At 41.6% G+C, this 25,560-nt stretch overlaps 2 protein-coding genes across 3 annotated transcripts; one reads left to right on the top strand and one right to left on the bottom strand.

Moving 5' to 3' along the window:
* Positions 1-513: 513 nt before the first annotated feature.
* Positions 514-7,152, bottom strand: LOC113018712 (cellular tumor antigen p53-like). The gene is made up of 10 exons (XM_026162037.1): positions 7,050-7,152; positions 6,867-6,975; positions 6,561-6,749; positions 3,229-3,403; positions 2,772-2,893; positions 2,153-2,262; positions 1,834-1,958; positions 1,663-1,754; positions 1,511-1,581; positions 514-684 (listed from the first exon to the last, which is right to left on the bottom strand). Exons 1-10 carry the CDS (start codon positions 7,136-7,138, stop codon positions 588-590), a joined length of 1,179 nt encoding a protein of 392 aa, XP_026017822.1. The 5' UTR covers positions 7,139-7,152; the 3' UTR covers positions 514-587.
* An 8-nt stretch (positions 7,153-7,160) lies between these two features.
* On the top strand, positions 7,161-25,525 carry LOC113018709 (solute carrier family 2, facilitated glucose transporter member 1). 2 transcript variants are annotated; one of them, XM_026162032.1, is made up of 14 exons: positions 7,161-7,224; positions 11,312-11,736; positions 11,956-12,002; positions 12,270-13,989; positions 15,780-15,875; positions 18,580-18,740; positions 20,251-20,375; positions 20,479-20,594; positions 20,858-21,020; positions 21,943-22,130; positions 22,244-22,348; positions 22,837-22,938; positions 23,069-23,272; positions 23,568-25,525. In XM_026162032.1, exons 4-14 carry the CDS (start codon positions 13,957-13,959, stop codon positions 23,802-23,804), a joined length of 1,530 nt encoding a protein of 509 aa, XP_026017817.1. In that variant the 5' UTR covers positions 7,161-7,224; positions 11,312-11,736; positions 11,956-12,002; positions 12,270-13,956; the 3' UTR covers positions 23,805-25,525. The 2 variants fall into 2 exon arrangements, with proteins under 2 accessions (XP_026017817.1, XP_026017816.1); XM_026162031.1 differs by having other exon boundaries at positions 11,956-13,989.
* The last annotated feature ends 35 nt before the right edge of the window (positions 25,526-25,560 follow it).

The raw sequence follows: 25,560 nt of genomic DNA, 5'->3' as shown, positions 1-25,560 counted from the left end.
ATCTGCATTTATTTAAAAAAATTAAAAAAGCCCCACTAAAGAATGATCAGTTAATACCATGGGTTAGTTCTGTTTTACACAAACATGATTACATATTGCATATGAATCAAGGTTGCGCAGAGGTGGTTGCATTTCCCAGACAATCATGCAAAAAATATATATATATACATTTCTTTTTTAAAAAATGACATGGTGCGACAGGACTGTAGCACAGTAATACAGCAACATCAGAGGCAAATTCCATTCAAGTTTTGCAAGCCTAGCTTTGAACTTTATTTAAATAAACGGCAGTGACTCGTTATGACAAGGATCATTCGTAATCTCACTCAAACCATGCTGAACGGCTCTAACCCAATTAGGAACATAGGGTTGTTGTTTTCAAAAACTTTTTTTTTTTTTGTTTTTTTTAAAAAGAAAAGAAAAACATAACTGAACACAACAGTATGTCAGTCTACACTGACTAATCAGGCAGTACAGTTTTAGGAACCTTTTTAACTGAGGCAGGATGGCATTTTGAAACCTGAAATAATCCTAAAGGCTTAGACAAAAAGGTGACATTTGTTTTCGAAATTGAGGTGATGGGCATCTTAGTCGCTGTCACTCCTCTCTCCTCTCTGGAGCAGCCTCTTTCCACTGGAGGGCACGGGAACCTCATGCTTCACTGAGACCTTTGACTTGCTTTTGCTGCAGAGAGAAAGCAGGGTTATAAAATGATGCAACATATTTAGGACCAATGTACATCCCAGTGCACTCATCCAAGCTGCTAAACCGAAAGCATAACTTCCACTTTGAATACCCAAAAGGTTACAGGTAGCACAAACACAAAACCATGGCATGGCCAATTAAATAGCCCATGTTAATTTACTCTATGCTACCTTTGGGTATTCAACACTGGATGCTTCATTTTTGTTTTCATCTCAAAGCACTGAGCTGCATCTGTATAACCCTGAAGTTGCTGCCTGTAAGGAGTTTGTTTTAAATTAGAGCCCTCATGCAGCCATTTCTGATCTCTACATTAACCGTGGACACGGGTTGTCACCCTATACTTACACACCTGATATAATACTGGGATTCACCCTACGTTGTAGCAATGCCACGTTTACAGTAGTTTAAAAGTGCTCACATCAAACAATGTGAAACCAGAGGGTCAACTTTGTTTTCATACAACATGAAAAAAAACAGACACCCGGACCATCAAGACGACACGGCTAATTTATTACAAAAGCTATGTTTCGCTATAGTGTGATCATCATAAACAATACGTAATGTGGAGCTATGCTGGTATGTGCTTCAGTTTACAGGCTGTGCAGCATGGTTAACAACCACACACAGCGACCTCTAGTGTCAGGATTAGGAGACTCCAGGTTTTGATGAAAACAGGATAAATTCTACTACAGTAAAGGCCAAAGGCACACCTGACAACTGGAACCAGCTGAGACCGACTCCCTGTTGTTGTCAGTCTACAGTAGCTGCTGTCATATCCAATAAAAGTTTCCAGGGTGCCTCCTACCTGTCCTTGTCAAGCAGCTCCAAACCGTCATTGATCTTCTTCAACATCTCGTAACGCTCACGCCCACGAACCTGCGGCAGAAATTAGAGGAAAGTCATGAAATTGAAAGGCTGAGAGAGAATTTCAGTGTACTTGTATGCATATTTACTAACAGGGAGGAGAAAAACCTCCTTGTCGTCCCCCTCAGCACTGGAGGTACATTTGGACTTCTTTGTGGATGTGGTGTCAGGAGGTGGTGCGCTCTCTGGTTAGGAGATATAAATAAATAAATCAGTGAGGTCAGGAAGAAAACTAAACAAAAACTGAAACCAGCATAAACGTACTTCGTTTTTTCGCCTCTTTGGTGCCGCTCTCCTTCTTCTGTTTATTGTCCTCCTCAGTTTTACGGTCCCTGCCTGGACAAGCGCAGACGCGCACCTCGAAGCACCTCCGGCCCAAAACCAGCCCCCTAGAGAAGCACATGCAATGCAGTAAGGGTCAAACGGCTTTTCTGTGCTGCACAAACAAACTGCAAGATGAGACTTTTCTTGAGCAGTTCTAAAGATAAAATAGGCCAAAAACCAAGATGACCTGTTAAACAACATCACCATAGAAATGGTTTGGGCTGCGCTTCTGGCCACACGAGAGAGAAAACTGACTTACTCTGGAGTCTCCAGGGTCAGGATGGTGAGGATAGGTCTGCGGTTCATCCCGCCCATGCAGGAGCTGTTGCACATGAAGCTCAGCAGGATAGTGGTCATCTCTGAGCCCAACTGAAACAGGAAAAGCATAAATATTAAAATGTACTGCTGGCTCACGCAACTACAGTTAAAAGGTAATATGATACACATCCAAGAAAAAAAAAAAAAAAAAAACCTTTTCTGCGCCGTTCTTTCCAAAGTAAAAAAAAAGAAAGACTACATTTTTTATATTATAAAAGTACAACTTATTATATATCAAGTTATCGCAAGATCATAAAAATGAAGTCTCTTTTTTGGATGATTGATTATTATATGTTATCTGTATGAAACTCCACTGAAGAAATGCACACCTGTATAAAAGTGAACGCATTCAACCTATGTGTAAATCGTACCCCTTCCCTGAACTGTGTGGGGGTGTGTTCATGTGGAGAAGAAAAATGTCTGGAGCTCTTGCAGCACTTCATCCATCCACTGACAAATTTAATGAGACCAATGGAGGAAACATGAATGGGTACAAATCAAAGTTGTGTAGAAAAAGCGGAGATGTGCACCTCAGAGTGAACACAGTTGGGCAGTCATACCTGTGGAGGCTCATATGGTACAGTCACACTCTGTCTCTTTGTGTGTAGATCTTCAAAATACTGAGCCCTCTGATTGCCCTCCACTCTGATCAGATGGCTGCGATGCTCCACAGCTGAATAGACTACAGATTAAAACAAATTGAAATAGTCAGGGATGCACCAACAGTTAGGCAAGACTACATTTACTGTGTAGTCTGTGTTAGTTTTGCATTAGTTAATTATTTAAATATTGTGTGATGACAATTGCAAAGGCTCGTTTGTAATAAATGAAGGGGTTTTTTTTGGACTCCTAAATAATTTGAAATTTGCCACATTGTTGTCTTGGCATCATCCTTAATGTTCAGATTCAATGCATCCCTTCAATCCACCTCCAACTCTTCTGCTCACAGTCATATTATTTCAACCAATTTGCTTTTTTTCCCCTCCCCCCCAAAAAATGCTGTAAAGTGTCCCTTACGGTCCTCGTTCTGGTGATGGGGACATCTGCGAACAACATCAGCCACGTGCTCCGTCTTCTTGTACACGGCAGTAGCCCTGAGTACAGCACCCTGAGGAGGCTCCTTGCTCACCAGCACCTCAATGGGACTGGTCTTTGCCAGCTGACAGTACAGTTTGTTGAGCACCTCTGAGTACTTCAGAAAAAAATAAAAATAAAAAGTTTTGTTAATAACATTTTTTGATTCAAATGCTCACCAAAGACCCCAAAAAATTGTTTAAATCTTTAATCTCAAACAGAGCCAAATTGTTCAACTAGTCCAGGGGTCGGCAACCTGCGGCTCTTTAGTCCTTATGGTGCGGCTCCGCGTGGTTTGGGAAAATAAATTAGAAGTATTTAGCTGAAGTGTATTTTATTTATGTTAGTTCTTTTTTGTAGTTCTAAATTGGAAGATTGTGATATTGAAATAAAAAAAAATAAAATTATATTCTATTATTTTTTCATTGCTCAAAATAAGAGTCGCACTCGCAGAGGCCGGTGTACCCGCCGAAACGCCGTGCATTTATCGAGACTTTCAACCCCAGGTAGGCCAGTTATGAATCTTCGGATCCACATTGTCAGCAGCTATTCTAAAACAAACACCGCTCACGCCTCACAGATGACAGCTTACAGTCCTGCGTAAAGATGAAAGTGACTTCGCACAGCCCCGATTTGCAGACGCTGTGCGCAGAGGTTCAGGAGCAGAAGTCCCATTGTAAACGTATCACAGCAGACCCGACGATGTTTGCATGAAAACGCTTTTCAGCATCTCTTTATCGACCACTTTTCACACACACAGTTGCTGACGTATACAGGCGGCTGTAGCTTTTCAGCTCACAGCCCGACACACACCAACACAACAGCATAGATAGCACAGATGTAAAAGCGGCGAGGCGTGATTGCGGGTGCCGCTCAGGTGCATCCGCCTCCCTGCAGCGGCACTGCAGACCACGCCCCGCCACACACATTAACCAGGTAAAATACATATTTAGGCAGAATTTTGCAAATATCTATTTTTCATTTTTTAGCAGCATAGTGCTCCCCCCCCAATTATTTTTTTAAAAGTCAGGTCAAGGCTCCAAAAGCGATATAAGGGTGGCGGCTCACAACAGTTTTTCTTTGCTACATGGATCATTTTAGTTCAGCTTTCCTTTTGTTATATTTCTTTAAAAGTTCAAAATGTGTTAATTACATAAATAAAATGTAACTTTGGTCGTGTCCAAATTCATGGGCTGCATCCTCCTGAGGCCGCATTTGTAGACCGATTACGTCACAGTGACGCGCCGAAGGCTGTCCAGATTCGTAGACTCCTCCGACAAATGAGTCCTCCTTTTCCCCGAATTTGAAGGATGGATCGGGTGTGTCCTTCGTGGCCTACCATATCCCAGAATTCATAGCGCGGCCCAGCCAAACTCCAGTTTCCAATAATGGCAGCCGCTACTAAGTTTTAAAATTACTCATACTAATCTTTCTGGGTCACAAAATAAACTTTTAACATATTTTCAGGCGAGAAAGTAGCTGTGTAAACATCAAATATCTGCTCGGTTTATCAAGATATCGCATATTTGCAAAAGTGCTTCGAGGTTTTCGGAGACGTCTGCTACCCACCAGCTCGATAGCTAGCCGGGAGCTCGAGGGCCACTGAAGCCACCGAGAACGGCACAACTCCCGGCACATCATTTTCAGATCACCGCGGACTTTCGCTACTCGGGTTAAACGTAATATATAAGTCACTTAGACAACCTAAAAATGTGTTTTGTTTGTTTGTGAGTAAATCGGTTTGGCTGAGATTAAAGTTATTAGATTAGATAAAATAAAACTTTATTAATCCCCCGGGTGGGTTCCTCCTTGGTTTTCACACAGCTGACTAAACGTCAAAACAGAAAACTGATTAAACAGAAGTATGAGACGGTCGAGAATTTATGCCAGCATCCTGTTATATTTTAGATAGCAAGGAGCAGACGGCTGAGTTTATTAAACTCCACCGAGACAGCGGTGACGCTAATCAGGAGGCTAGACCGTCCAATTTCCCCAACTGTTTACTTCCGGCCTACCCGACCTTCTGAGGACCCGGCCCACGTAGACCACGAAGGCTGGGTCCTCAGGAGGATCCAGCCCATGAATTTGGACATGACCTTTCTCTGTAGCACTTCATGGATTTCATAAGCAACACACCTTAGTTGTTCACACAAAGCATAAAGGTAAAAAACATTATATACAGTTTTATCTTCATTTTAGATGTCAAAAAGTATTTGCGGCTCGCAGTGTTTTCTTTTGCGTGGAAACCGACTCCAAATGGCTCTTTCGGTGTTAAAGGTTGCTGACCCCTGAACTAGTCTTTCGACTCTAAAACAAAATAATCCAAAATTAAATACATTAACTTTTCTAAGCAGCAAAGCAAAATGAACCAGAATAAAATTTTAACCCTTTCTGTTCTGAGGGTGCAGGAACATGTCCCGTCATGTCAGAGCAGTGCTTTGCAAGCAGAAGGCCCTTCTCCTGCAGACCAGAGCAAGTGGTGGGGGTGGCGGGGGATTACACTGCAGAGCACCCTAACTTTAACTGAGCTAGCCAACTACATTGCACTACATGGTGAGTCACTGAAAACTTCAACACTATTGGCTCTTCAAATGCAGCAACTGACTGTGGAAGTTAAATTTCAGCGAATCGTCACAATGAAAAAGATTCCACATGAATGGCACAATGACCGATACCAAAGAATGGATTTTTAATAAAAAAAGGTAAGATGTTTTTTTTCTTCATCTTAAAATCAAGGGATAACTTAAAAGCAGTGACTTTACCAATTTAAGACCTTTTCATTAACAAGCCTCCACATTTTAAACTCTATATGAGAGTTTAACTTGTTTTATTAAATTAAAACAGTTATAAAACAAATAAAATATGCCCTTCTGCATTCAAAAAAAAAAAAAAAAAAAAAAAAAAACCCACACAAAACTAAGTTCAGCAACTGCTGCCTAAACTAAAAGCAGCTCTCAAAGTCTTCTTTATCTGTGAGGAAAGCCTCAGAAAGCAGCTTTCTGCTCCATGTCATGTTTGGTTGCAGAATAATCGATTGAGAGCACCTTCAAACTTTACATATATAATGCGTCTTGGTTTAATTACTTGGATTCAGTTAAAATGCCCATCATATTAAAATTCCTGGTGAAATTTCTGGTCGTTTGTTTTATACCAATTAAAACAGATGTAAGACAAATAACATTTATCATCCTGTTTAAGAAAAAACAACAACAAAAAAAAAACAAAACACAAGTACAGTTATAAGATTTTCCGAGGTCAGATGAACCATAACTTACAGTTGAAGTCACTGATTTTGCTGTTCCAGACTTTTGGAATCTCAGCTGAAACCCACATTCGCCAGGGTAATCTGTCGTAACCGGAACAGTGGAGGCTGCAGGTGTAATGCCGTCTTTTTGCAAAATGTCATTTGGCAGCTCAAAGAGATTTTCACCAAAGTTTTCAGCTAATTGCTGCTCATTGATCAGCTGAAAACAGACAAAGGGAAGTCAGTTTGCTTCCAAGAATAAACATGCATGTTGAAGTCACAGGAATCTCGACAAATCTTTAAAGATGCTATTCTGCATAAGGTCGGGTAATCACACCTGAAACATCTCCATGGTGTCATCTGGCCTCCAGGTTTCATCATGACCCGTTGTATTGCTGTTCACGGTTGAGGTAGTGTCCAAACTGACGGACAGAGATTCAGCCACACTGTAGGAGTAATAATTGCATTTAAAAAAAATAATAATAAAATTAATGGAATCTGGAATGAAGACTTTACTCACGGTAGCTGTTCCCACAGCTCTTTAAATGAATTCTGGCTGAAGGGTAGATTCTGGCTCAGCTGTAAATCCTCAAAGCCCTGCTCTGCCATAGTTTCTCCCCCTCCTTTCCCAGTGGTGAAGCAGGCAGGCTGTGGATATCAACAGGAAATGAGCACGGGAGATTAAGTTAATGGAGGTATGCAACAACTCACATCTCCTACAAAGTCTTAATTTAATAGTTTTCCCACAATTTTAATGAAAACAAACTAAATATAGCATTCGTTCGACTTTTTTAGAAAAAAAAAAACCACAACACTTTCGCTTTATTATTGTTATTATGCATTTATTTATTTGTTGTGGTCGAAAAAAAGAAAAACAAAAGCCGTAGAAAGAGCAGAGAAAAGCAGTCGTAAACAAAGATCGCCGTAAAAACAGTTTCTGCGCACAGGAAATGAGTTCAAAACAAGCAGACCTTTGACTCGAAGAGCTGCTGACTAGCCAAGTCAACTACGGTTAGCTTAAAAATAAATAGATTTTATAAAAGCAAGAATAATAAGAGAATTGTTCCTTAATAGCGCTTTTAAAGATCATTTAAAGACTAGGCCAACTTCTGCCTTTGCGGCCCAAACAGCCACTATGATTAGCTACCTTCCAGTAGTAGGCCGACTTTTTAATTGAATGAAGCTAGCTCGTCGTTTCACGTATGGCCACCGTGTCGACGTCTCAACAGTAATAACACCGCGTACACACTAATTTCGAGTCAAAACGTACCCCGAAGTAAATAAACACTGTGCATCCACAGCCCGACTCACATTTATAGGTTGAGGTTGCCGAACTGCGTTAGCATGACTAGCTAGTTACGCTAGCGTGACGTTCGGTTAAACGTTAGCTAGCGAAACTGTCGTAAAAACTTCCCCGTCGTATAAATGTCACTCTCGGGGATTTGCTTTAGTGTATGAGGCATGTACGACCACTCGGGTACCTTAAGCGTCCCACTGGTGAGTCACAGGTGACTGCAGAGAGTCAAAAACCGCCGACAAGTCAAAATATTTTTCTGCGAACCAAACACGTTGTTGAGGGGATTCCCACAGAAAGAGGAGGAGGGGCTCTTCTTAAGAGTTAGCTTGTCCAATCGCAGAGCTGCTTTTCTGACAAAACGCAAACGAAGCGATGACGATGTGTTCAAAACTATCGTGAACACGGCACCGTTCGTAGGAAAAGCGATAAACTTGGTCAAAACCTTGACCTTATAATGGAAAAGTGTCAACGCTTTCATTGATGTGATTTGGTTTTCAAGAGAGATCTCAATAAATGTATCTTTAATATATATTTATTTGAATAAATCCCACCAAACACATATTGTACACTAAAATTGCGATTGCAGTGTTTAAATACTTTCCAAAGTTATCCAAATGTAAAGGCTGAGGCTACGCTATGGGCCAATACATTTTCAATTGTCTTGGTTTTAAGGATCATTCCCTTCTCAGTCAGATTTCTCATGTTTTAAGGTTTTCTGATGAGTATTTGAATGTGACATCATGACATCATAATAACAAGGAGAGAGAAACGAGTGGATGTCAAAGTACAGTTTAATGCTATCCGTATGTTCAACTTACAAATAAGAAATACTTTCTTTCTAGTCTAACAAATAAGGAGAGCGTGTTTAGAAGATGGAAGGAACACTCTGAGGAACTGATTAATTAAGAAAGCGAGAGGGAGAGAAAGAGCAGGACAGAAAGAAAGCTACTGAATGAGGAGGTGCAGAGGATTGGTAAGGAGACAGTGGGGACAGAGGATGAAGAGTGGAAAGGTGGTTGGTCTAGATGACATACACTGTATTGCCCAAAGTATTTACTAACAAGTGGTAAATACACAGCAGGGTATTTACATAGAGCAGGGTCAGCAGATACCGAGGCATTAAGTGGGGTCGCCAACTTCCTGTAAAGTCAATCACTACAGAGCTCCAAACTTCATGTGGCCTTCAGATCAGCTCAAAAGATCTTCATGGAATGGGTTTCCACAGCCAAGCAGCTGCATCCCAGCATTACATTACCAAGAGCAAAGTGTTGGATGTAGTGGTGTAAAGTGTGCCACCACTGGACCCTACAGCAGTGGAGATCTGTTCTCTGCAGTGACGAATCAAGCTTCTCCATCGTGTAATTTGATGGACAAGTCTGGGTCTGGCGGTTGCCAGGAGAACTGTACTGAGGCACCTCATACAAATACCTAGGTATTGTGATTGATGACATTTTTTCCTTTAAGCCACACATCAACCATGTATTAAAGAAACTAAGGCTGAAGTTAGGGTTCTTTTTCAGAAACGGATCATGTCTCTTTTTCACCATAAGTTGCTGCCACCTCTCTACCCCTCCTCCTATTGCGGTGACGTAATTTACATGAATGCCTCTGCTCACTCTCTTCATCTGTTGGATTCTGTCTATCATGGAGCATTAAGATTTACAACAGGCTGTAAACCTTTAACACACCACTGTACTCTATATTTTCTGGTTGACTTGTCCTCAATGGCCTTACACAGGATGGTTCATTGGTATCACTTTATCTATAAATCTATTACTGGTTTACTGCCTTATTATTTAACAGAGTACATGTTACGCAAACAGTTTAGTCAATCACTAAACACTGTGCTTTTCAAAAGACGTACAAATGTTTTGGTGAAATCATCACTGTCTCATTGAGTTTCAATGGGACTACCTGTTGCACAAACATGGCATTACATACAGTGTGTTTGCATGTTTCTCATATCCCAGTACATTATTTGTGCTTAAAACACACTGACTACCTGTGTAATTAAAGGTTAAATTTAAAAGAAAACTTATATGACTGTACTGTGCCAAATGTAAAGTTAGTGGAGGAGGGATTATGGTGTGGGGTTGTTTTTCAGGAGTCTTTGGGAACAGTTTGGGGATTGCCCTTTCTTATTCCAACATCACTGCACACCAGTGCATCAAAGAAAGGTCCATAAAGACATGAATGAGATCTTTTGAGGTAACTTGACTGGCCATCACAGAGTTCTGACCTCAGCCTAATTGAACACCTTTGGGGTGAATTGGAGCAGAAACTGTGGGCCAGTGTGTGACCTCACAAATGTACCTCAGGCAGAATGGTCAGAAATTCTCATAAAACAGCCGTAAACCTTGTGGAAAGCCTTTCCAGAAGAACTGAAGCTGTTATAGCTGCAAAAGCTGCAAAAGCTGGGCTGGTCAATTGACTTTTTTACCAGCTTGAAAAACACAGTCTTTTCAAGCAGAGATGTAGTAACTACAGAGGGATAAAGCTGATGAAGGTTAAGAAGTGAGGTGACGATAAGCAGCATGGTTTTATGCTAAGAAGGCTATGATGTTTGCTTTGGTAGTGTTAGTGGTGTTACAGTCACTCCCTCTAGCAGCTCTCCTAATGTTTGAGGGCTTTTTCTCATCCTTTCTGCCTTATTGCCATAGCTGAGATGTGTTGCAGCTCGTTAGCCACTGCATAAAGACTGCCATCTCAAACTGCCTTTTTTTTGTTCCCTGGGATCTGATCTGCAGTGATCTTGTCTGTAAGTGTGTAACCCTGTGTGGCTTGGTGTGACTTATTTGTGGGTAAATCTGTACATTTGCAAAGGCAAGTTTATTGGTTCACAGTGGAAGCTCACCTCTGGCCTCACTTCCACGGCTTGAGCCTTTCTCTTGAGTCCACCAATCCGAGTGTTGGTACAAGCTTAAAGATAGTCTTACCTTCACAGGGTTGACTGTGAAGGTAGATTCCCCTCCCTGAGCCTGATTCTTCCAGAGGTTTCTTTCTGTTAAAGGGGAGTTATTACGTCCCACTGTTGCCAAGTGCTTGCTCAAAGCATGTCGTTTGACTGTTGGGGATTTCTCCATATGATTGTAGGGTCTCTAGCTGACAATATAAAGCACCTGAGATGACTGTTGTTGTAATTTGGCACTAAATATATGAACTTGATTTGGGATACTTAGGGGTTTTTTTAACTGACTGGCTCTATATACTGCAAAGTGGTTAACGCATGCTTCAATTATAACCTAAAATGTTAGGGAACTAAATAATTACATATTGGAGAAGTGTGTTTTAAGCATGCGAACACACTGTATGAGATTCCAAATTCATCAGTAACTCAGTAACTGCACAGTACTGGATCAAAACAGCTGGCAGTTGTAGTGTTAATAAAGCTACTGTATGCTCCTGCGTGCGTCTGATCGTTACATTCATTGAGGTTTAAACTAGAAACACTATGAAATAATCTCCCTCATAATCTCTCCTAACAGACCCGACGATGTTGCCTCTCATCACCCATCATGGACGCACCTTTGCCAGCGAGACGAACAGCTGCACCGACGGGCCCCTGGGGCTGCTCTCAACCTCTATAGCTGTGCCGGAGGATTTGTGTTACGCCGCGGGACTCTTGCATGATCTGTCAGAGAACGCGCTGAATGTTGGTCGCCGTCCATCTCTCCGAGCGCTCAGTGATTGCTGGTGCCGCTTTGGGGATAGGTGGCCGTTTGACCTTTGAATGAATGCGCTGATGGGGGCCGCTGAGTCCACTCTGGAGCAGTTCCAGAGAGCATATAGATACAACAGTGAGGTCTAATGCAACAGCGCAATGCAGATAGGGAGAAGACTTGTGGAGGATTCATTCACAATGCTGCAGCATATTAACTGTTCTGACTGCGGGCTCTTTCATTAAAGAAAGGTATACACATGGATGAGAGTTACTGTTTCGTTTATAAAACCTCACACTTTTTTTTGCTAATATTTTAATTATAATAATATTATAATAATATTTTTTAATTTTGCTTAGTTGGATGTAATAAATCTTTATCCTTAATCCTTTATGTAATACAACATCGGGGTTGTTAAAGTGTACTTAAATCTATTTTTGCTGATTTGGATCACATTCTTTCTACCCCAGGACGGTGACACGTAAAAAGAGACTACTCAACCAAAACTACATGCGTGGTATGTGAACGATAAACTCTATCGCTGACGTTTGTTTCCAGTCTTTTTAAAATCATGACTTCCAGATTTTTTTATCCCAAGAAATAAAACGAATGTTGTAAAACGAATGCAAATGTTGTTGCCTGTCACACACCTGTCATTCAATCAGCAGCTCTATTTGCAGTAGCATGATTTTGAACCAGGTGACCTCACCAACCACTCTCTCTCTCTCTTTCTCTCTCTCACACACACACACACACCCATACATGCCTGTGCATGCATAAATAGGTCACGACAAGGAGGAACAGTATTTACACACTGGGTTAGTTGGCTGTGTCACGTGGTGTTTGAGTGCGTGTTTGTGGTTGTGCGACTTTTTTTCGGTTGGATAACAGTAAAACACACACGCAGGTGACACTGTGACATTAAAAACGTTAACTCCTCGGCACTTCGCTGAGTCTGTGAGGTGTGTTTGTACCGATTTGCCAGTCTTCAGCCTTCCTCGCTCACTCCAAATGAATTCATGTGATATTTTTTGGCTCTGTAATATCATCATCTTAATCCCCCCCGGTTGCGTACATAAACCCCTTAACTGTGCTGGAAGAGGCTCTACGCCACTATTCCGATGGTGTAAAGTTTCTCTGCATTTAGTCAGAGTCGCACATGACTGTGCTTGGGGCCCTGGCTTTGGATGAGGGGTGTCGGGTTCTCCCACTGTTTGAGGGCAGCAAAAGGCAAAGGAGAGGGCAGCATGCTCTGACCAGAGAGTGGTGTGAGGTGGGGGTGTGTCTGCGAGGGGTGGTCATGACTCATTTCATTGGGAGATCTAGAGTAGGTTTTTTTTTTCCCACTGAGCTTGCTTGCAGGATCTCCATTCCTCCCGCCCAATGCAAAACCCTCCCACAACACACTCCCTAATCTACGCCTCTGGTCCCTCCCCAAACTTTCCCCCTGACCACACCTACTGTACACTCCTAACTCAGGTGGCAGGGCCCAATTTTAGGGCCCACCTGTTGCCTGCTGGAAGAGGATTTAGCTTTGTTGTGTGCAACAGAGAAGGAAGGAAGGGGGGTTAAATGAGGCTGATGACCTCTTTGGCATGTGATCTGAAATAGAAAGGGATTTGTATCTGTTGGGAAGGCAGACAATGGCGACCACAGCGGCAAAGACGAGCCCCCTTTTCACTTCCCATTAGGGAAGTTGAGTCATAATGGCGGACTCCGACTTTTAGGTCACCTGACATTTAACATCTCCACAACTGTGTGTCCTCCATTTGCAGGTCCAGAAATGAGGTGATTAACCTTGAGCTGTCAGTGATAAGGGAGAAGCATCTTTGCACATGCTTTGCAGATTGAGTTTATCGTTCTTTGTGGGGGGTGGGGATCTATGGCCATTACGTAACAAAGCTCATGAAAACGGTCCAAAATGAGACCAAATTTGGGCCTCTGCGTCGCTCTGGCTTACGGCTCCAGAGAATGATAAATTATTGTTGATTTAAACAGGAATCTGAAAATGTAATCACACCTTTTGTTATTTAATTCTTCATCTCTTAGCACCATAATAAAAACCAGACACCTCTTCTAAATAACCCCACCCCCACCCTCCTTCCACCACCACCTCTGCGGCCCAAGATAGATTAGGTCAGGAGAGCTTCCCGCTTGCGTCTTGACCTCTGTTGCAGGGCCTCTCTGCGTCTGCCTCCCCCCCACCCCGCCCCTCTCCTGAGAGGCGTGCACGTGGGTATGCCGGTGTCAACTCTTTAACAGCTGGACAGACAACACAAACTTCAAAGGAGAGAGGACAACCTGCGGGGCACAACGCACCAGAGCTCTTTGTTCTTCTCTTTTGGATTTAGTAGCTCGGTTCGATTTCAGTGCTAAAGTGCTCCAGTTTTAAGACGCCCGGGTTTGTCTCCGTTTGGCACCAGACGCATCTATCACCAGACTCCTACTGGGAGCCAGGAGTTGCCAAAATCATGCCGGCCGGGTTTCAGCAGCTTGGAGCGGAGGTAATTTCTTCTGGAGTTTGTTATAAACAGTTTGTTAATCTAGCTGTGCCTGTTTAGAAAGTTTCTGCAGGGATAGCCGTTATTTGTGAACTTTGCAATGTGTACTTTCAGCTATGGAAAGATTTTACGCACAGCACTTTTTCCTGACCTGAAACCTTTAAATATCTCCTGATTGTAGTGCGCTTCTTTAAAATAATCCCATGAGCCGTTATACACTTTTAACAGAATTTTAAAGGCAAAATCCGAATGTTGAGAAAGTCATGAATCTAGAAGAAGCTTTGAGTAACTCTGTTTCAAAGAGAGGGGGAAGCCTTTCTGTCCTTAGTGGTGACCTTGAGCGGCCAAAACTGAGTTTACAAGTCAGGCCTCGTAACTGCAAGCTTATGACAGGCCACCGCCTTCATAAACAAACTCTGTGTTTACTGCCCAGCTCAAACTCCATTGGAGAAATCGTTTCTAAGTGCTGGTTTTAAGCCTGACTTTCCCCTGATGTAGATTTCCATCATCTTATTAATAGGAAGAATAGGCTGCTATCCACGCTGGAATTAAGGCAACAATTCCCAAAGTTTCCCCTTTGGGAATAAACTGGAAACAGACTAAACTATGCTGGGATGTGGTGTGTGTGTGCGTACGTACGTGTGTGTGTGTGTTTGTGTTTAATGCAAAAATATTTCCCCTAAGCATAAAATCTGAAAAGGGGAAGAAGCAGTCATGTGCTTGTCTCTATTGAAATCACTTAAAGACGGAGATAACCTGCACAACCTGAGATAGTTTTGTGTTTAATCTGGGCTTGTGTTGTATCTCACAGTAAATACAAGCAGGTGCAGATTCATGCATAATGCCTGGAAATTTACTGCAAAGTGTGCATGCAGTGAAGTGCGGGATGTGTAATGAAACATTAGTGGCCACTTCTGGCACTTTACCTTTTCCACAAGGACGCACACGCTCACCACTACACACCTCTTTGTTGTGGTTTGTGAATGTTAAGCAGCACTTATCAAAAGCTCAACTCAGCAAGGTCAAGAGTTACAGATTTACACGGACAACATATTTGCAGAAGGTGGCTGAGCAGAGCTGCGGGGTCAAATTAGGTCCAGCAAATTTTACCAGCATCACCAGCATCATGTTGCTGTTGTATCAGTCCATAAGCCCACGTCACCAAAATGGGAAAAAAAACTTTTCAGGAAGCTCGTTGTTTCGACAGTACCCGTCTGTGTTTGTGTGTTCATCCAACAGTTCATCACAGACTTAAATCTTACAGGCGGCGTAACTCCAAAAGCACAAAAGACCTATAAATAAATGAAATTTAAAATTTTATAACCATGCTGGAGTGGAAGAAGTTCATTTTCCCCAAGGTCATCCTGTCTGTCACCCTGCAGACAGGTGGCAGAGGGCTGATGGGAAACTGGAGGGAAGCTAAAGTTCAGGCGTCGACATGAAAGTAGTCAGAGAAGTCATGAACAGCACTGCAGAGATTGTCTCTAGTCAGGATCACGGTTATATATATAGTTGACGTTAGCTGAGCAGCAGTGTTGTGTGTGTGTGTGTGTGTGTGTGTGTGAGAGAGAGAGAGAGAGAGAGAGAGAGAGAGAGAGAGAGAGAGAGAGAGAGAGTGAGTGAGAGTTAAAAAGATAATCGTGGTTGTCCAACAGTTATCTTATTGTTACAGTTATGAAAACACCTTTCAGGATTATTCACTGTTCTGAAAAACAAATTATTTGTAATTCACTTCTTTGTGTGTGTGTGTGTGTGTGTCTATGTGTGTGTGTGTGTGCGTGTTTCTGCTGCAGACAGTGACTGGAACCCTCGCTCTGTCAGTCTTCACGGCTGTCCTTGGATCTTTGGAGTTTGGATATAACATCGGTGTCATCAATGCGCCACAGAAGGTAAAAAAAAATAAAGAAAGACGAATGGACATAATATAAAATGAAAGAATAAAACATGTAACACTGGTGTCATGCACGAGTCTAACACTGTCATTTAACCAGACGTCAACAAAGTCGCTTCGCCTGATTTCACAAGGTGGTGTGCTTTGACACCACAACACGCTGCCTGGTGATGTTTAGACAATAAACCAAAAAGAATAAAACTATGTCATGTGAAGCCTTCCGAAGCAAAGTCAGGTGACACAGACACAGCAGGGCGAGGCTCCTTTCCATCTTTACGTGTCATCACAAAAATGACAACACATCCCTGCTCCAGGTGTCATGGAAACAAGGAAATATTTCTGTTTGCATGATGAGAAAAAGGCGTGAGAAATATGATTCATTTCCCACATCTGAAAGCAAATTTTGTGCGTTTATCCGCATTTATCTCTTTAAACAGAGCGGCCCTTCATTTGTGTGCCACGGTACTTGGACGCTGTGTAGAAAAGCCTTTTGCATTTATGGGCATCTCAGCTCTGACATCCATCATTAAAATCCTGGCACGGGTGAGGGCAGCTATCAACTAAACTTGTCTGATACTTGGGAAAATGTGAGCATAATTATCTACAGATCACTTGTTTGATTTAACAAAATACATCTTTCTTACAAATAGTGTGACACAAAGAGCAACACTCCCTTTAAGGTCACTCTATTTTTAAGCCTTTTTAATCCTGCTTTCTTCTGATTGGCTGCCCCACGTAAAGCGATCACTTAACCAGCAGCTGGGTGGGGCTGATTTGTGACCATGTTTGGGTTTTCCACTCTCTATGACATCATGTAGATCCAAGAACAGAGAAAAACCCTCTGAAACCGAGTATTTAGAGCACTCTGAACTCGAAACCTCTGGCTCTCGGTGGTTACTTGTACATACAAAGATCTCATTAACTGAAACCTCCCAATTTTTAATATGAGAATGTGCACAAGTGTGTATATGTGAGATAATATAAGTCTATATTTAAAAAAAAATGAGGAAAGCATTCTGAAAATATGAACTCATGGGAGTAAGCTGTTACTTACACGGTGTGCTTGTCTATTTAAATAGCCCATGGCCTGATTTACATAGTACTCTTGTGGTCCATGCAGCCATTCAAAGCGCTTCACGCTGCAAGCCTTTATCTAATCCAAGTTCATATTTAAAGTGACATATAGCTTTTTTTTCCTGTCGTAGTTCACTGTATTTAGTATCTCGCCCAAAGCCATGCAGACAAGTGACTTAACCACCAGCCTTCAAGCAGCCCATTTTATATACTCCATGTTTACAAAAGCTGATTTTAAGCTCTACTCGGGCCCTGTCTGCAAGACCTCGCTCCAAACTTACCTTCCCTTTTACCCACACTGAAAAAAAGGGATTGGCCAACTCTTGGATTAACGTAAGCATCTTGCGTGTATTTAACATAAGTGCCTCATGCTTTAAAGTTAAGTGTAACTACATAGTGTAGAAACTACATGATCTACAGAGAGGCTAGATTAAATTGTTCATGTCATGTTCGAGTGAAGTAAGTCAATAACTTTCAGTCTCGTATACTTTGGATCGTGGTTTCAGGAATCCATCTCAGTCAAATCGAGTAGCCTCCACTACTTTTTTTGATATACTGAAAAAAGTAAATTCGGTGTTTTTTACATTAAAAAACTCTAACTTGTAATTTAAACACAATAATTTCATGCTTCTATGAACGTAATTAAATCATGAAGGATCTGTACGAAATTCAACAACTTAATTTGTCCTTGTTAAGATGACATGACACAATCTAGTAAGAGTGGTTAGTTGCTGAACTCGTGAAATTCACAAGATCGCACGAGATGTCAAACTGTAGGAAAATCACTGGCGTTATAAGAGGCAGACAACTACGACACACCACGTGTATGCTATTGCTATTTATTGTGGATTAACCTGTCAAGGACAAAAACGTACAAAAAAATTCTGCATCAAGCCTTGAAATCATAGCTTTCCTACTTTTGTTAAGTCTGGATTGGTGGCATGGTGGTTAGTGCTGTTGCTTCACAGTAAGAAGATCCTGGGTTCAAATCCACAATCTGGCTAGTTTGCACTGGTTTCTCTCTGGGTATTCCGGTTTCTTCCCACAGTTAAAAGTTGTGCAGTTGTTAGAGTTAGGTTAATTGATGATTCTAAATTACCTGTCAATGTAAGTGCAAATGGTTGTCTAGGGTGTACCCTGCCTAACAATTCAGGGTTATTTCCCAGCCCCCCTGCAACCAGGATAAAGATAGGATGTTAGTTGTTGTAGATCCATTAAATTTTTATGTTAACCAGACTCTAGACTTTGTTGAACATTATGTAATATGAAGACAACATGTAGTATTTAAATGAGCAAGTAGTATTGGGGTAAATGTTATTTAATAGTGTTGAAATAAAATGACAAAATTGTGAAGGATTAAAATATTCCAAAGGCTCAACTTACTTCATCTAAACATGTTTCAATCGCGTTTTATGAACACAAAATGCACATGTTTATTGAATATGAAAAAGTTGTGTTGATTGAACACAATTGTTTAAGTTTCTGCCAAAGCAAAACATTTGTGTGCAACCAATGTCCACTATTGAATCAAATAAATCCAACATGGCCTTTTTTTTCAGTGCAGTTTGTGCTGCTCTTCTCTCACTCCTCTAGTCACTTGCTCCAACTTATTTTGGCACTCCTTGCAGATCATTGAGGGGGACTACAATGCAACATGGATGTACCGGTACGGGGAGCCCATCCCCACAGGGACCCTCACCTCGCTCTGGTCGCTGTCCGTTGCCATCTTCTCCATCGGCGGCATGGTCTCCTCCTTCTGTGTGGGTTTTGTTTCTGAATGGCTGGGCAGGTGAGAAAACGCAGGTCAAGCTTAGCCTTTTCTAGTGGTCTCGAGGGGATACGTTGCTTTTATCCTGATGGGTTCATGAAGCTAAGCCTATGAAATACTGTTTTATGAGATGGAGCAGATAGAACAGGCTGCAGCTCATTAATCTTACACTCTGCTTTAACTGTAACATTTAGAGGATGGTTTCCGTCTGTGCCCATGGTTGCACAGATTACTCAAAGCAAACCACAAGATTTTCTGGAAATCTGAAACAAACTGCACAAAGTCTGAATACATGAGCAAAGATTTAAGAAGTACACATTTCTTCTTCCTGAATGACACACATACTTCGCAGTCTCCTTACATACAAATGAAAGGTCTGATTTTTCATGTGTAAATGGATAGAAGCTGTAGGTTAATAAAGAGTGAAGTGGGTAGGGAGTTTGTCTGAAGTATCTTCAGTTAAAAAAAGAAAGAAAGCAGCACCCAGTCCACTCAAACACACACAAAAAGACACACTTATGTAAGGAAAGTAGGATTTTGCATGCAGCGGGAGTGGATCCATATAAACGTGGTTTTAAGGGTGAATGAAAAACAAGAAAGCAATTTTAAAAAGCACCACAAACAGAGACTTCAAGTTTTAATGCACTACAACGATAACCAAGACTGTTTTAGGAAACAGCCAGGCAGACACGACAAAACACCACACAGTGTTCAACAGCAAATGATAAATCGTCATTATAAACAGAGCAATTAAAACCTTAATCTAAGTAAACGACAACACTAGTCCAAAGCCTTCTCTAGCTAGCCTTCATTGTGATACATAAATATCTCCTTCTCAGTTCTGTATAAGCCCAAAAATAAAACCAGTCATTCAGTGAAAGCTCTGTCCGGGATGTTATGACCCAGTTTCCCGCTGTAACCTGAGTCTGTGCAAACTGGGCTGCAGTCCACAGCTTCCACTGGCTGAAAGGACATTTTAACAGAGTCCTGAATGTGCAGCTTACATAAGCTTACAACCTCATCAGAAGCAACTTTTCAGTGACTTTTAAAATATATATTAAAAAAACATTTTCAACCCAAGGTATTAACAGAATGTTACAAAATATATACGTGAGGTACCTTGTTGCTTGTGTCAAGTAAATTCCTGACAGTGTAAGCTGAGCTGTAGGAACCGTGCTACTTCTAAATTAGGTGGGAAAGACTCTTTTTTGGTTCCGATCACAGTCTAGTAAAGTAAAATAACACCAGACTGCAAAATCTAGTCACAAATGTTACTTTTCTTTAATACTCCTCTGTGCCTTCTACAGGATTTTGTGGATCAACTAAATGTTAAAGTGCTGAATAAACCAGTGTCTCTGTGCGATACTGAATAATTTTGTGTGATACTGCCCTCTAGTGGCTTCTTAGTGTTTTTTCACTACTAAACAGTGTGCATTATCCAAACTAGATGTGCACAACTCTGCTGGACAAAAAACCTGCTGTTTTATCATTTCAAAATGGTTTCAAAAATGCAGGTCTGTGCTTCTTTCAGGAGGAAAGCCATGCTTATAAACAACTTGTTTGCCTTTATTGGAGGAAGTCTGATGGGAATGTCCAAGCTCTGCCGCTCCTTTGAAATGATGATCCTTGGACGTTTTATCATTGGTGCCTACTGTGGTGAGCTGGCCACTGTCTCTTCCCTCTTTTACTCTCCATTAATGTGTCCATTTAATAAGTGGTTTAACAATCTCTTGCTTCCTTAACTCTTCCTTTGATGCAGGATTGGCATCTGGCTTGACACCAATGTACGTGGGTGAGATAGCACCTACGAGTCTCAGAGGAGCTTTGGGGACGCTGCACCAACTGGCTATTGTCACTGGCATTCTCTTCGCACAGGTATGGCAGGAACGACCGTCTATAAATAGCATCGGCATCTTCTCTCTGTCTCCATGTCCTCGACATTCAGTGGGCCTTTCCAGGCCACGTTTAAAAAGTCTGCTCACAAAAAACACATCTTGAATCCTCAAATCCATTCTCTTTGTCTGTGCACCTCCCCGTCTTTTCCTTTACTTCCACCTATAAAGGATTGTCTTTAGGTGCTTTATCATATTATCTTTTGAAATGTCACACACTCAAACTTGCTTCCTCTCCCTGTGCAGGTCCTCGGCTTGGAGTCGCTACTCGGCAGTGAGCACTTATGGCCTGTTCTGCTGGGATTAACTGTTGTGCCGACTGTACTTCAGATGGCTCTGCTGCCCTTCTGCCCCGAGAGCCCCCGATTCCTCTACATCGTCCGGTGTCAGGAGCACCACGCCAAGAGTGGTAAGTAGGGCTGCATTATTTTAAGGTCTTGGTTTACTATTATTATTCTTATTATGTAACTAAGTTTTACATTTTAAATTCTACACTATAAACTGGATTTTTAGCATTAGGAGGCAGATAGGGCCTTATAAAATAAGCTGCTGAGTTGCATTTTGGGAAATGTAGGATCTTTTTTTTTTTTTTTTGCAATTTCATTTCAATTCAATTCAATTTAATTTATATATCGCAAAATCACAACAGCAGTCATCTGAAGGCACTTGATGTTGTAAGATAAAGACCCTACAATAATAAAGAGAAAACTGCACTTAGTGACAGTGGGAAGGAAAAACTCCCTTTTAACAGGAAGAAACCTTCAGTTCAACCAAGCTCAGCGAGGGGCAGTCAGCTACTGTGTTTGGGTTTGTCCCACTTTGACCCATATCACTTTATACGTTCTTATATATAACTGATGGATACTAATGTTCGTACCTGAGAAGCGAAACTAACTCGAAGTGCCTGAAATCTGCATTCTTTCTTTTGGCCAGCAGGGGGAGACTCCTCTGGTTGCAAAAAGAAGTCTGATTCTACCAAAGTCTTATCTCTGACCACAGTAAACTGTTTTTTCTGCTGAGTTTATGGCCTCAGTAATTACTTTAAAATATTTTTTAACTAATTCTGTAAATCATAGTCTCACGGTGAGTTAAATAGTAGATAAATCAGGTTATAGTTTAAACCACGGCTATTTGGCCTTGCCTTTACATACTGTGTGGTGTCTCCAGTTCCTCGGTCAGATCAACTCCGCACTCATGATGTCTGGGTTTATCAGACATTTACAGGACTCAATGTACAGAGTATCAGTTGGACTTACGGAATTAGCTGCTAAAATGTCAGATGAGTTTTTGTACATGAAAAAAAAAACTTCCTACATTTCTACTTTCTGCAGGCCTGAGGAGGCTAACAGGCAGACAGGAGGTGGGCGACATGCTGGCAGAGATGAAGGAGGAGAAGCGGAGGATGGACATGGAGAGGAAGGTGTCCATACCCGAACTCTTTCGCTCTTCGCTTTACCGCCAGCCCATCATCATCGCCATCCTCCTGCAGCTCTCCCAGCAACTGTCGGGGGTTAATGCAGTGAGTTCTTCAAATTACACTGACTCACCTAAAGTTCCAGAAACAAGCAGTCCTTTAAAATCAGGAGCCAGTGCTGTTCAACATTGACCTAAATTTGTTTACTCCTCTGGCAGATCTTCTACTATTCCACCAGTATCTTCATGAAAGCAGGAGTCCAGAGTCCAGTTTATGCCACCATAGGAGCCGGGGTGGTGAACTGTGCCTTCACGGTAGTCTCGGTGAGAAATCGCACCGACATGCCTTTATCGCACTTTTGAAATTCAATTTGGGAGCGTTTAAATAACTTTTTGAATTTGGAACAATAAACATTCACGCCCTGTCACAGAGTCACTCTATTACTGTTTAACACTGTTATCAAAGGGTAAACAAGATAAGAGGAGTCAAAATGTTTCAGTGTCATCAAGCGGATAAAGATGTACGACTTTAGCCGTAAGAGTGCCACGGCTTCAGGGTTAGAGACTGACTATTGTAATTTGATACAATAGATTGTTTTATGAGCGCACGCTTGTAAAATCACTGCTAAACTATGGTTAACACTGTTTTAGAAGTCCTGAACTGCAGTTAGGTATATGGTAAATGTGGTTTTAGCATTATAGTGACCTGACGTTATACATATTTGAGAAAGAATCTGACCAAATCAAATGCTTTAGCTCCAAATGTCAGCTGAGGTTAACCCCCCATCCCCCCTTTACCTTCATATTAACAGCTTTTCCTGGTAGAGAGGACGGGTCGACGGACGCTCCACATGCTAGGACTTGGTGGAATGTGCATCTGTGCCGTCATCATGACCGTGGCTCTTGCTTTACTTGTAAGTAAGCCCCGATCCAAAAAAAAGGAAAATAAATAAAATCCAGACTATGGTATTCCAGACTTCGGTATTTTATATATGATTTCTAGTCTCCACAAACATCTGAACCCACTTTTCTTCTGCTCTATAGGACAGTGTTCCATGGATGAGCTACATCAGCATGCTTTCTATCTTTGGTTTTGTGGCCTTCTTTGAGGTTGGCCCAGGTCCCATCCCCTGGTTCTTTGTAGCTGAGCTGTTCTCTCAAGGTCCAAGGCCAGCTGCCATGGCTGTTGCAGGCTTTTCCAACTGGACTGCCAACTTTATTATTGGCATGTGCTTCCAGTATGTCGCTGTGAGTATCCACAATGGATGTTGTGTATGTCCACAAATGCTTTTCCATTTTTCACCCACTTCAGTTTTGTTATTCTTTTTTGGCTCGACAATCTTTTATCCTCTTAGATAAACTGATTAGATTTTGGTCTTTAAAGGTTACCAACCTTACAAAATCAAATTTTTTATTCACATTTGAAAAGTTAAGTCTGGACAGACAGATGAAAACATGAAAACCGCTACTTGACCGGTTAATAGAGGCACGTGGCATCAAGTTCAACTCTTTATAATCCGACCTTCTTCCCGTCCTTCTGCAGGACCTCTGTGGGCCATATGTCTTCCTGATCTTCGCAGCTCTTCTTCTGTTCTTCCTCATCTTCACATTTTTCCGGGTACCAGAGACACGGGGCAAGACCTTTGACCAGATTGCAGCCAATTTTCACCAGCATTCAGCTGGAGGGATGATGGATATGGATATGAGCATAGGCATGGGTATGGACATAGACAAACCCAGCACTGAGATGGACTACTTGGGGGAGGATACCATGAACTGAAGATGCCCCATGGAACTGAGAAAAATGGAACTGAGCTCAGCTTGAGAAAAGTTGGGTAAAGGGGCATGACACCAAACTTTTATTTGCTAATATGTATATTGAGATCTTTATTTTTTTTCCACATAGATTGTGGTGAAAAAGCAGTGTTAAAAGTGTGTGACAATTTGGGTGTTATGGAATTGTCCTTTGGTGGTAGCACTGCAGTACAGGGTTAATAGTTATGAATTCTGGCTTCACTTGAAAGGCTACGAACCAGTGGAGTAAAGGTCGACTGCTGTAGTTTCAAGGGAAGAAGATGCTAATAAGAACAGCCTGTCTGGCATTGACTGCCAGTGCAATAAGACTTTATTCCATGGTGATGGCAATCAGTTGCAGTATTGACAGATGGGTGTGGAGAGACTTGGGGATTCCTGCACTTTATAAACAGATATCTACAGTTTTCAAAGTTTTTAGGCATAGAAACAATAGGATCAGCAGCCAGGAGTGTGATGGAGCATGCCTGTTTTTACCAAAGATGGGAACACACATTTAAGAGATTAACATATGAATTGATTTTTTGATCTCCAATGACAGGAATCACGTCGACATACTGTGGGTTTTGAATCTTTTTTGGCGCCAAATGAAGTGTGTCTGTAACACCCGGTATTTATAGCCGTTATTTACTCAAAGCAGATGTAGAAAAGGTAGTATGATGGGTAGGTAGTGTTTTTGTTCTTTAAGAACAGGTAACAGATGCATTTAATCATGTTATACTTTTAGAAACTGATTTTATGTGCTATGTTCATGTATCCAAAGTGTAACCTGGCATCAATGTAAAAATACCAGTCTGAAACTTCTCAAGGGGCATTATCAAGCGGACCAAAATGCCTCTGGAGTTGATTTCACAGACATTGCTCTGAACTCCTCCAGATATTAGCCGATGGAGGGGTCATCCCAGGACACAAGTGTCACATTCATATAGTCTGGACAGTTAATGGTCTGCCCCTGCCAGCTTCTGTCCACATGATTTCATTTGCACAAATTACAGCAAAGGTAATTCTAAGTTCATGTTGACAGGACTGGACTGCAACCAATCTGATTATAGTGTGACGCAGTACGGTGTGACCTGAAAGTGTAAACTGTCGTAACAAACTATCGTTGTTGGATGCATGGTTGTGATTGGCTCAGTATAGGTAGTGTTCTGGGGAAATGAGTTTCAGTAAAGAAACAAAATTTTGCCTCAAATTTGAACATGAGCCTTCATACTCCTCTGGTTGTTAGGTTACCAAAAGCGTTTTCTGCATCAGTACCAAAACGCTGATATTTTGGAGTTTTCACATGTGTTCTCAACTTAAGTGTGAAAGTACTCCTCTAATAGGAAACTCACTGCACCACAGAAATGCTACTTCTGATCAAGCCTTTTGTATTTCATGTGTACATAGTGTGTTTGAGGGTCTAGGTTTTAAATTCTTTACGCACTCCAGCTGGTGTTCGGCTTTGTAGGCAGACTCGAGAAATTTCCAAGTACAAGCACCGACTTTCAAGGTTTGTGCCACACAATCGCCAAGTTTTTGTTGTGTTTTCTTTGCATCCGTCACGTGTGCCGTTTGCAGTCTATTCTTTAATGTGTCAGACTTGTCAGAGATCTGTAATCTGTATAGTGTGAATGTTGATGCAGTGGTTATGTAACCAGAGTGAAAGTACTGCAAATATTGTTAATGAAACTACCTGAAGAACCCTCATTTCTACACCTTCAATTTCTTCACTACAAAAGTAA

This window comes from Astatotilapia calliptera, chromosome 3 (genome assembly GCF_900246225.1).
Source record: "Astatotilapia calliptera chromosome 3, fAstCal1.2, whole genome shotgun sequence".
Classification (NCBI taxonomy): Eukaryota; Metazoa; Chordata; class Actinopteri; order Cichliformes; family Cichlidae; genus Astatotilapia; species Astatotilapia calliptera.
The sequence above is the reverse complement of the archived record's forward strand: the minus strand, read 5'-3'. Positions and strand labels throughout refer to the sequence as shown.